The sequence below is a fragment of the Nannospalax galili genome, unplaced genomic scaffold (assembly GCF_000622305.1).
Source record: "Nannospalax galili isolate Female #2095 unplaced genomic scaffold, S.galili_v1.0 scaffold335, whole genome shotgun sequence".
NCBI lineage: Eukaryota > Metazoa > Chordata > Mammalia > Rodentia > Spalacidae > Nannospalax > Nannospalax galili.
In genome coordinates, this window is record NW_008337842.1 from 2,514,273 (window position 1) to 2,525,940 (window position 11,668).

At 41.3% G+C, this 11,668-nt stretch overlaps 1 protein-coding gene across 1 annotated transcript in view; it reads right to left on the reverse strand.

Annotated features, from left to right (window-relative positions):
- The window catches only part of Dlat (dihydrolipoamide S-acetyltransferase), a 29,079-nt gene that overhangs the window by 11,823 nt on the left and 5,588 nt on the right, over positions 1-11,668 (reverse strand). The window contains exons 6-8 of the mRNA XM_008832789.3: positions 9,612-9,799; positions 8,408-8,567; positions 291-358 (exon numbers count right to left, since the gene is read on the reverse strand). Of these exons, the coding sequence (XP_008831011.1) occupies positions 291-358; positions 8,408-8,567; positions 9,612-9,799 (416 nt within the window). The remainder of the gene's footprint in view (positions 1-290; positions 359-8,407; positions 8,568-9,611; positions 9,800-11,668) is intronic.

Sequence of the window (11,668 nt, forward strand, 5' to 3'; positions counted from 1 at the left end):
GAGGCTGTTGGATCCCCTGGAACTGGAGTTATGGACAGCTGTTAGCTGCCATGTGGGTGCTGGGATTCAAACCCAGGTCTTCTGCAAAAACAGTCAGTGTTCTTAACCGCTGAGCCATTTCTCCAGCCCAAGCAAAATATTCTTAAATTGAAGGATTAAGAGATAAATATAAAAATAAAGGCTGGGGGCTAGGAGTGTAACTCAGGTGCTAGAGTGATTGGCTAGCATGCATGAGGCCCTGGGTTCAATCCCCCCAATAATTTTTTTTTTTAAAGTCAAATAAAACTCACAGGAACAGCTTTAGAAGGCACAAAAGAGTCAATGTCCTTCTTGATGATTCTGCCTTCTGGTCCCGTCCCTGAAGAAACACAGATCACAAAGGTGACAGCACACCACTGGACCCCCAGGGAGGTCCACAATGAATCCGAAGCCTAAGTTCCTAAAGATCAGCTACCAAAGACTCTCCAAAGGCCTCATAGCCTTAGCTTCCCCTAAGGCCCTCCCCCAGCACAGCAGACCACACCTTAGCCTCCCCTAAGGCCCTCCCCCAGTACAGACCACACCTTAGCCTCCCCTAAGGCCCTCCCCCAGTACAGACCACACCTTAGCCTCCCCTAAGGCCCTCCCCCAGTACAGACCACACCTTAGCCTCCCCTAAGGCCCTCCCCCAGTACAGACCACACCTTAGCCTCCCCTAAGGACCTCCCCTGGCACAGACCACACCTTAGCCTCCCCTAAGGACCTCCCCTGGCACAGCAGCTTCTTTACTCAGTTAACTCAGCGTACCCTGAACCAACAGTGGTTCTTTTCGGTTATTGTAAATATTAACTGTTTCTATTTAGAGTTTCATCTAGTTAGGATGGACTTTTTTTTTTTCCATTTTCTTACTTATTTCTTAAATTGGGCAATACTGACACAAGGATAATATTGAGCACAGCTCATAAATCTAAAAGGAAAAACAGCTGTACTCTCAGGTCATGAAAGAAAAAAAAGAGGGAAGGGAAGGGACAAAGGGAAGGAAAGGGAAGGGGAGGGGAGGGGAGGGGAAGGGAAGGAAAGGGACCGAACGAGAGGGGAGAGGAGGGAAGGGGAGGGGGAGGGGGGAAGGGGAGGGGGTAAAGGGAAAGAGGGAAAGAGGGAAAGGGGGAAAGAGGGAAAGGGAAGGGAAGGAAAGGAAAAGGGAGAAAGAAAGAGAAAAGAAAAAGAAATGAAACAAAAACTCCAACTCAATTAACCTTGAAATACAATCTTATTTGACTATAAAGTATTTCTTTGTATGGGGTCGACTTTGTAAGGGGACAAATCAACTCTTGTGCCTCAGAATAGCATAAAAGTCATCTGTAACTGCAGTTATCTCATCTAATAATCATTCCTTTTCCACCATTCACAGGGTCTCCACAGCAACCAAAGCTGCCAGTCTGTGTGAGGGATCAAGAAACACTACAATGCCTCTGAAAGACCTTCAATTTCTCTCACAGGCTTAATCTTATTAAATTTTCCTCCCTCTTCCCATCTATAACCTCTTAAATTTTAAGTTTAGACCAAAGCACATAATCCTGGCCTTAAAGCAGATTGAGAATTCAGTTGTTATACCTTTTACACTGGCCCACTTCTAGAAAAAAAATTGGTCAAATTGATTCATCTTCCCCCATGGCAGACTTTTAAAAGGACTCCCGCTGTGTGTAGTTCTTCCCAATTCCTTTCCTTCCTTATGAAAACGGAGTTGGCTAGAACTGTTTATCCTCACCAGGAGCTCTAGAACAGAGGCGGCAGTACCTCTATTAGATTCCCCTCCTTTTTCAACAAACCATAACCTCCCGTTACAACCAGTGTTGAGCTAGACCATAACCTGCAGCCCCTCAAAAAGAGGAAATCTGCATCGCTGCCTTATTATATCAGCCACCCACCACAATTTTCTGAGTTAGTTGAAACTTTTAATCCCTTTTGAAACCTTTCTCCCCATGAAGGCACAATGGGTGATCCCAGTATGGTATAACGGGAAGAACACTGGAATAGCAATAAAATAGGTAGGGTTCTATCATAGAAGGCAGATGACTAGTTTCCTACACTAGCCCCCACACCCACAGCTATGTTGAGAAGACAAAATGGGATGGTGAGGTAAAACTGCCTTGCACCAAAACACAAATCATCGTGGGGTTGCTGTGAGAGCAAGCAGACTCTGAACATCAGGGCTTAAGTTTCAACAGTTTCTTCCTCTGCGATTACATTTTAGCCAACATTACTAAGCAGTCTGCCTGTCTGACTTCTCTCTTGGTTCTACAGTGCAAGTTTTTTGGTTTCTCTCTTGCTCTCTCACACTATCCTCTACCCCAAGTCATTCAGAGTATTGAAGTAGGTCAGTACCTTCTATGCCTAGCCAATTCAAAACTTCTTTGTCTTCTCAGAAACCTAAACTCCCTGCCTGGCATGGTGATGTGCACCTGTAAACACAGCACTCAGGAGGTGGAGTCAGGAGGATCAGGAGTACAAGGCTACATGTGAAGTTTGAGGCCAGCCTGGGCTACACAATGCCTTGTCTCACCGTCCTACCCCCACCTCCCCAATCCAAATCCTCAACTCCCTCTGACATTCATGCCCATGCTGTCTAACTACAGTCTACTTCTCTTCACTTACCTCATTGACCCAAGTCATAATTACTACCATTCATTTAGGTAAATATGCATCCTGATCCTTGTCCTGTTGGGAACAATCCATCTAATACCCAGACTTCTGCATTTTTTTCATCTATTCAGCTATAACTTTTCCCCTCCACATACAAGAGCCTCATCATCTCCTAAGTCAAATCCCAGACTATATTATTACCAGTTCTTAAACATCTCTGGGATCTGGTGAGATGGCTCAGTGGGTAAAAAGACACTTGCCACACAAAGTCTAGTAACCTGAGTTCAATCCTCAGAACCATATAAAGGTGGAAGAAATAACTGAGTCCACAAAGTTGTTCTCTCACCTCCACATACCAGAGTACACAAGTACACACACACACACACACACACACACACACACACACACACACTTGCAAACATGTCTGCCTGAAGCATTTCCCCCACAATGAAAGTAAATTTAAAAGAAATTTAAATCTCTGAAACCCAGAACAGAAACCTTATTTCTACCATTACTGTGGTATGATAAAAATGTATCTCTATTTGGTATTTGTTCTAGGGTCCTGGCATGGCCCTCTTAAAATCTTTGGAATTTCCCAAATGGTAAGTATCTGCTGTTATTCTTTTCAAGACCCTTCACACCACACTAGTTTAAGTTAATGAGGTAACTGGGGATAGGGCTTCCAGTTAGGGGATGGTCAGCTTGAAGACCAAACACTGATTAGAGGGTGTTAACTACTAGTCCTCTCCCCTAACCCCACCTCCATCTCCTCCGCCACTGCCCAGCTTCCTGCCCCAATTCAACTGAAGGAAAAGGGATCAGAAATTGAGTTCAATGACCAATGGCCAATGATTTAGTCAATAATGTCTTTGTGATGAACTGCCATGAAAACCAAGCCTTGCACATGGAGATTCAGTGAGCTTCAGGCTTGGTGAAGACACCAATGTGCTGGGTAGGATGGCAAGCCCGGAGAAGGCATGGATGCTCTGTGGATCCCTCCCCACAATACCTTGCCTACGCATCTCTTCACTGGCTGTGTCTGAGTTCTAGTCTTTATAATAAAAAAGTGAAAATAAAGCTCTTTCCTGAAATCTGTTAGTCATTTTACCTAACTATCAAACCAAAGGAGAATTCTTGGCAATTCCAGATTTACTACTGATGTTACATATACAGGTGGCGTAAGCTGGAATTTAAAGTAAAGGCATCTTAGGAGATTTTAGTATGGAGTCTCATGCTGAATCTACGTGGTTAATGTCAGAATTGGTCTGAATTACTGGCCACTCAGTTGGTGGTCATACAGAAAAAAACGCCAAACATTTGGTGTCAGACAACACCACATAATCACCGTTACTGAGCTCACCGAGCCTAGACTATTCCTGCCCTCCACTGCAAAGTCTCATCAACCTCCTCATCCCTCCACTCCAGGGCTGGGGATGAGGCTCAGTGGCAAAACACTTGCCTAGGAAGCACAAAGTCTTGGGCTCAATTCCAGCAATACAAATAAACCAAACTAAAATAAAATGAAGACTCGACTCTGTGGGCTCTTCTACTGTCATCAGCCATCACATTCCTGTTGCCTTCGCTTTTGTCCTCACCTAACTTTTGTGTTATGGACTATTGTTATGATCACTCCTTGCAGAACTACAACTGTTGTCCTCTCATTAAGACCAGAGTAGCTCACTTTGCTTGCAAGGTAAGTACACACCTGGCTGTCTAACTCAGCTCAGAACCATAACCCAAAACAGATACACAAATTACCCAGAAATCCTACTGCTTTCTTTAAATTTACCCTCCCAATCTCTAAGATTATTTTATAATATCTCTAACTTCAATCCTTTCCAGATTTATTCTCCAAGCTAATAACCTTACTTTACTGATCAAACACAAGCAACCAGAGAGGAATTCTCATCTTCTACCACCAAACTGATAAACCCACCCTGTAACTGCTACTATTAAAATAGTGCCAGCATGGTGGTACATGCCTTTAATCCCAGTACTAGGGAGGGAGAGGAGGCAGAATCTCTGTGGGATCAAGGCCAGCCTAGACTCCAGTTTTAGGCCAGCTGGGACTACAGGAAGACCCTGTCTCAAAAACTTAAAAAATAAATCATGTCTGTACAGGTATCTGTCTGCATGGGGGTACATGCCTTTAAGCCCAGTACTAGGGAGGGAGAGGAGGCAGAATCTCTGTGGGATCAAGGCCAGCCTAGACTCCAGTTTTAGGCCAGCTGGGACTACAGGAAGACCCTGTCTCAAAAACTTAAAAAATAAATCATGTCTGTACATGTATCTGTCTGCATGGTGGTACATGCCTTTAATCCCAGTACTAGGGAGGCAGAGGAGGCGGAATCTCTGTGGGATCAAGTCCAGCCTAGACTCCAGTTTTAGGCCAGCTGGGACTACAGGAAGACCCTGTCTCAAAAACTTAAAAAATAAAAGAAATCATGTCTGTACATGTATCTGTCCTGTTACTCACTAGTTTATCACTCAGTCGATTTCATTTTAGCTCTGAAGTCATCTTACTTAACAATAAAAATTTAGAACCACGACAGGTTCTCTGCACAGGCACTGTTTACTCATTAGTCTTCACAAGTTATTATCTTTATACACAAGTAACAGAGACAGAAAGGTCACAGCTAGTACAAGGCAAAGCCGACACCTAAACCCAGGCATTCTAGCTGCTGAGCCCACTGGCGACTACCACTTTGTTTCTGTTCACTTCATTCTTTACTGCGGGCCACATGAAGTGACCAAAACTAGAAGGTGTCCATCCTTAGGAACAAGTTCTTAATAGATGGACAATACTCATAAAAATTTGCTTAAATAGTAATGATGACTCACTTAGTTCTGCACGTATGAAAATAATAATGTGTTTATTTATAAAGAGAAAAAAACTCTTTAGTAAGTTAATCAGTGTTGCTAACCAATAAATGACCCTTGTTTACTATCTGAGTTCTTCAGATACAAGTATCCACCAGTCCCTCCTCTCTAAAATTTCTTACACTTCTGTCCCTAATTCTAATCACATATGTGTAAAGAAGGGCAAAATGTGTATACTTATGCCTTGTGATTGGCCTGAGCTCTAGCAAAAAAGCAGCAGCTTTCAGGTAAGTGAAACTAGCACTGAGTTCATTGCACACAACTGGAAAGCAGGGGGAAAAAAACAAATTTTTCTTTAGTGATTATGGAGGGTAGGGCATCAAGACAGAGGAGCACAAGACAGTGGGAAGAAAACAGGATGTAAACCAGGCCCGGGTAATCCCAGCTACTGACTGCAAGTTCAAGGCCAGCTGAACACCTTAGTGAGAGCCTGTCTCAAAAACAAAACAAAAAGAGGTAAATAAATCTAAACTAAAGGAAGGAACACTCATAAGATTAATGATAAGAGACTGGAGAGACAGCTCAGCAATTAAAAGCACTGGCTTCTCTTGTAGAAGACCTGGGTTCAATTCCCAGCCCCCACAGGCTCAGAGTCCATAACTTCAGTTCCAGGGATCCGATGTCCTCTTCTGGCCTCTGAGGGCACTGCACAACATAGGTGCACTTACATACATGCAGGCTATATACTTATACACATAAAATAAAAATAAATAAAAATTTTAAAAAGATTAATGATAAGAAATACTGTGCAAATTAAATGCAGAAAATTCAATGACTGGCACATAGCACTAGTCATCAAACCAAGCTTCAAGAACAGTAATTTCCCTCCTTTCTCAAATTATTATAACAACATTAAAATTTAGCTTATATTTATTTTAATTTAAATGTCAGTTAATAATAACATTAATGACATGTAGAGTATTATGTGTTAGATACTGTTAAAAGCTTCACTTTTACACCTCATTTAATTCATATAATTCTATAGGGCATACACTATTATCTTAGTTTTACAGACAGAAAAACCAAGTCGGGTAATTCATCTGAAGACATACATATGCTAATAAAGTCATTTACCAAGACATATTACTCAGAAACAATAAAGCCAAGATCCCACTCCCAAGCTCTTACCACTAAGCTGCATTTTTCTGTGGGGAGAAGATGAAAACAACATCTTCACCTAGCCTTGGGGAGCTTTAGGTCACTTTAAAAAAATGTTTATTAATTTATTTAAATTTTATGTGTATGAGCATTTTCCCTACAAGTATATAAGTGTACCCATGTTGTGCAAGGCCTGTGGAGGCCAGAAGAGGAGGTCGGATCACCTGGAACTGGAGTTAGAGACAGCTGTTAGCTGCCATGTGGTGCTGAGAACTGACTTCTGGAAGATCAGTCAGTGCTTTTATCCACTCTGAGCCATCTCTCCAGCCCCCAACCTTGGTTTTTGGGGTTTTTTGGCTTATTTTATTTGGTGCATGGCTCTAGGAAATGAACCCAGGGCCCTGTGCGTGCCAGGCAAGCACTCTTACCACTAAGCTATGTTCTCCACCTTTCAGTTCAATTTTACCTTAATTTTATTATTTCGAATCAACTCTACCTCATGTTTTGCTCATTTTTCACAATTTTTACTACACCTATTTATTTAGTTACATATTTATTTGTGTGTGTGCAGGTATACCATGGCATACATGTGGTGGTCAGAGAACAACTGGCAGGAGTACGTTCTCTCCTACCATGTGGTTGCCATGAGGACAGAACTCCAGGTTGTTTGACATGGCAGTAAGGACTTTTATCCACTGAGCCATCTCACCAGCCGTTTTGCTTAATGCTACATTCGGTCAGCCTAGCATTAACAGAGATTTCTTATTACATAACCAAACCTTCTAACTCAACTTCGCTCGACAAACATGTATACTTTCAGCAATAGTTAAGTATAGGGAAAGGAACCCCTCACTCCAGTGTCTGGTTGAAGCCCCTTACCAGCTGTGAAGCAAGAATTCCAGCACAATTAACATTTGCTTAAGGTCTCCCTTCCTTCCCAGCTATATAAACCAGCAATTTTCAAAGCTCTCACCAGAAACCTCATTTATAACAGAAGATATATACTGAGCTCCTTGTGTAACCCTAGCAGGATTTTTACCATATCAGACTATAATTCCATGTCTAATACCACCAAAGCCACCCTATAATCCCACTTATTACAGAAAGAGAGAGAGAAGAAAAAGAAAGTTTCTTAGCAACTCTTTGTGATATAACTTGAGAGAAACCAAAATGGTTTATGTAGTTAATTTTAAGACACATAATTGCAACTCTTCCTAGAGGACCCATACCCACATGTGGTATGTCTTAATTTCTATGACTCTCCCTTGAGAAGCCCATACCCACACTTGGGTATGTCCTATTTCCCTGAGCATCTCTCTCTTAATCCCCATACCTAAAATCCACACTAAAAACTTCTTTTCATAACCTACTCTGTTCTTTCGAAGCCAACACCCACGGTCTTGAATATGCTTTTGCTTTTTGTGAGTGTCTTTCCATTTTTGATAAAACCCCAACTCTGCTTCATACCAGTTAGTCCTGAAATTCTTTTTCACATAAAAACCTGGGTTTGCCTAAGTCAAAGCCCCTAAAAGATTAAGGGAACCCCTCAGATTGTTGAGGATGAGTGTGGAGCTATATCTTCATCTGTTCACTACTGACATTAAGTAGTTCCTATAAAAAGAGGAAACTTCAAAAGACACCTAAATTATATAGATAGACCTGGCAGATTAAAGAAAGCACAAGAATGGTTTCCCTACTCTGTGGAGGCAACAAAAAGAAATTTCCCTCCACATAGTTGTATGTGCTGGTCTTAAGGATGAAATTTAAAAAATTTTAACTTTATAACCCCCAATCTTCAGAAACTTACCTTTAACTTGTGTAAGATCAATCCCTTTCTCTGCTGCCAACTTCTTTGCAAGAGGGCTAACAAATATCCTTCCCTTTGATCCAGCAGGAGTAGCTGGTCTAGCAGGAGTGGCCGATGGTGCAGGGGCTAACGGCTGGGGAGCTGGAGGAACAGCAGCCACCTTTGGAAAAAGTTTTAAATGACTGATTCACCACTGCAAGACAGTCTGAAAGACTAACAGTTTACATTTTAGAAGATTAAATTTAAAAAGGTTCACTACCCCAAGATCATATTGTATTTTTCTGTGTTTGACTACTATAACAATAGGAATAGCAGAATAATACTTTTTGTCAGAGACAGAACTAAACCAAGAATTCTTACTCCATGATAACAGGAGAGGCATGGAATGAAAACTGACCTGTGTATAATCTCCTTACCACCTTTCTGTCACCTCTTGCCACTGTCTTTCCCCTTTGAGACTATGTAACCCAGGGCAATCCTCCTGCCTCAGCCTCCCAAGTGCTCCAACTATGTGTGAACTACCATGCCCAGCTTCTTGCTACCTCTTTATTCCCATGGAGTATATCACCAAAAGGGTTTCTGCCTTTATTTAACCTAATTTCAGAACATACAATGAAGCTATAAGATCCCATGTTCAAAAATAAGACAAATGCTGCTGCATTCCCATCAACACAGGGTTACTAAACAGCATCCCACCAATGCAGGGCTACTAAACAGCATCCCATCAACACAGGGCTAGAAAAGAGCATCCCATCAACACAGGGCTAGAAAAGAGCATCCCACCAACACAGGGCTACTAAACAGCATCCTATCAGCGCAGGACTACTAAACAGCATCCCACCAATACAGGACTACTAAACAGCATCCCATCAATATAGAGTTACTAAGCAGCATCACATCAATACAGGGGTACTAAACAGCATCCCATCAATACAGGAAATGAAACCCTAAATTTCCATGACATGACCTTTACACCCAAAGCAGAACATGTAGGTCAGCTGTGCAGAGGGAAAGAGAATATAAGGAGCAAATCACTGAACCCTAGGGGGACCGCACAGTGCTACACACCACAGGTTTCCACAAAGACTAATGATCACCGTTCTGATGCTTATGATCTTTACACATAAAAGAATGTAGGACATCATCTAATCAAATCCCTTTAGAGGTGAACATAGAAATTTCCTTGATTTTAGAGCATACCTACCGGAGGTGGCATAGGTGATAGGGCTTGTGGCTTTAAATCGGGTACTGCTGTTGGCCTGTAGTCTGCAAATGCTGCTATATCTGCCTGCTTCTCTACAATGATACAAAGAGGCGTTCCTAGAGGAACATCTCTTGTGCCTTCTGGGACCAGAATTTTTGCCAGAAAACCTTCTTCTTGTACTTCAAAACCTTAAATAGAAAAAAAAAAAAATTATGGGACCCAAAGACTCCACTATTCCTACAATCTCATGACAGAGTTTCAGGTAAAAGGGTTTTCCCATTTAAACAAGTCATACTGGCTTTTTTTTTTTTTTAATTTATGTGTACAAGTGTTTTGCCTCATGTAAGGACAACATGTGTGTGTAGTGCCCACAGAGGCCAGAAGAGGGTGGTGGACCTCTCAGAATTGTAGTTATGGAAAGCTGTAAGCCACATGGGTGACAGAAGCCAAACTCATGTCTTCTGCAAGAGCAGCCAGTGCTCTTAACCACTAAGCCATCTCCCCAGCTTCCAAGTCATACTGGGTTTTTACAAACTATTTAACCTCTTTGTGTCTTAGTTTCTTTATCTAAAAATGGGAATCTTCACAGTATAGTTAGCCCTCTGTGTCCACATGTCTGTACCCTTAGATTCATTAAAATGTGAATCAAAATGTTACATTGCTGCTGACATGCAGTTAGGCCTATGGTGACCTGAACAGTATACTTTTAATTTTTGCAATTATTCCCTAAATAATACACCTTAACAACCATTCACATACCACTTTCTGTTGTATTAGGCATTATAATTAACCTAGAATTATTCAAAGTCTACTGAAGGGGGTAGAGGTTTAACTCATTAGTAGAGGTCCTGCTTTTTTAGTACAAGGGTGAGTTCATTCCCAATGACCCCACCTCCTAAAAAACACTTTGTCAATTTATATAAAGAAATTGAGTGTCTACAGACACTGTCTGTAGACTCTCATCCTTAAAGCAATTCCCCACCATGTATACCAAGGAATGACCAGATCTACCACACACAGATGTTAGATTTAAATTACTCAGTGTTTTTCAAGCATTTAGAAATAGTACCTGTCACAAAGTAAACAACAAATGCAATTGGCTTTCCAAATCTAGACTTGGGGGAAAAACCTGCATCTGTCCAGAATATGTACAGACTACTTTTGGAGCCAATCTCTTGTGGATACTGAGAAATAACTATATCTATTAAATAAAGCTGAGAGATTGCAAACAGGGTTAGTTCTGAAAGTTACTGAAAACATCTCCAAGAGCAGCCTTTAAGCACACTCACAGGCTGTAAGATGGTATCAATTGTGTAGATAAAGATTAGAATTATACCAAAGTCAAATACGGGAGCTACCAAGTAGGGCAGTGTCATGGGATTTCAGCCCTAAAAGCATTCTTGGAGTCTTACAAAGCGTGTTGCACTCCAATGTGATGGCATTGCTGGGATTCTGTGTTGAAAATGTATACATTATTATCAGCTATTTCTTTTTTCAAATATTAGACTTATAAAGGTAAAACCTAAAGCCGGGTATGGTTTTAGTCCTGTAGTCCCAGCACCAGATGACTGAAGCAGGAAGATGTCAAGTTCAAAGCTAGCCTGGGCAACAGTTCAAGACCAGACTGGGTTACACAGCAAGACCTTCCTTGTCTCCCCAAACAAGCAAATCCTAAAGGCTACTGGAGATGGTAACATTTGCCTTTCAGAGCTTTGTTTTCTGTAGTTATTCCTCTCCTTGATGATCACAACAGAAGATGTTTTGAAAAGGAAAAAGAAAGGCTCCTGGGCCTTAACAAAGGTTAAGAGTTTGACCAACATGGTATTCCCCTAGTGACCAGAGTCTCTAAAATGCCACTCTCTACAGTGAAACTGGTACTCAAGTTAAGCAGAAGCACATCTGTCACCTCCTAGGTCTTTGATTCCTTTTTTTTTTTCCTTTTTAAAAATATTTGGGTTTGTTTTTTTTTTTTTTTTTTTTTTTTTTTTTTAAAAAAAAAAAAAAAAAAAAAAAAAAAAAGAGGACGATAAATCTTTCACTGTGATATATCAAAATAA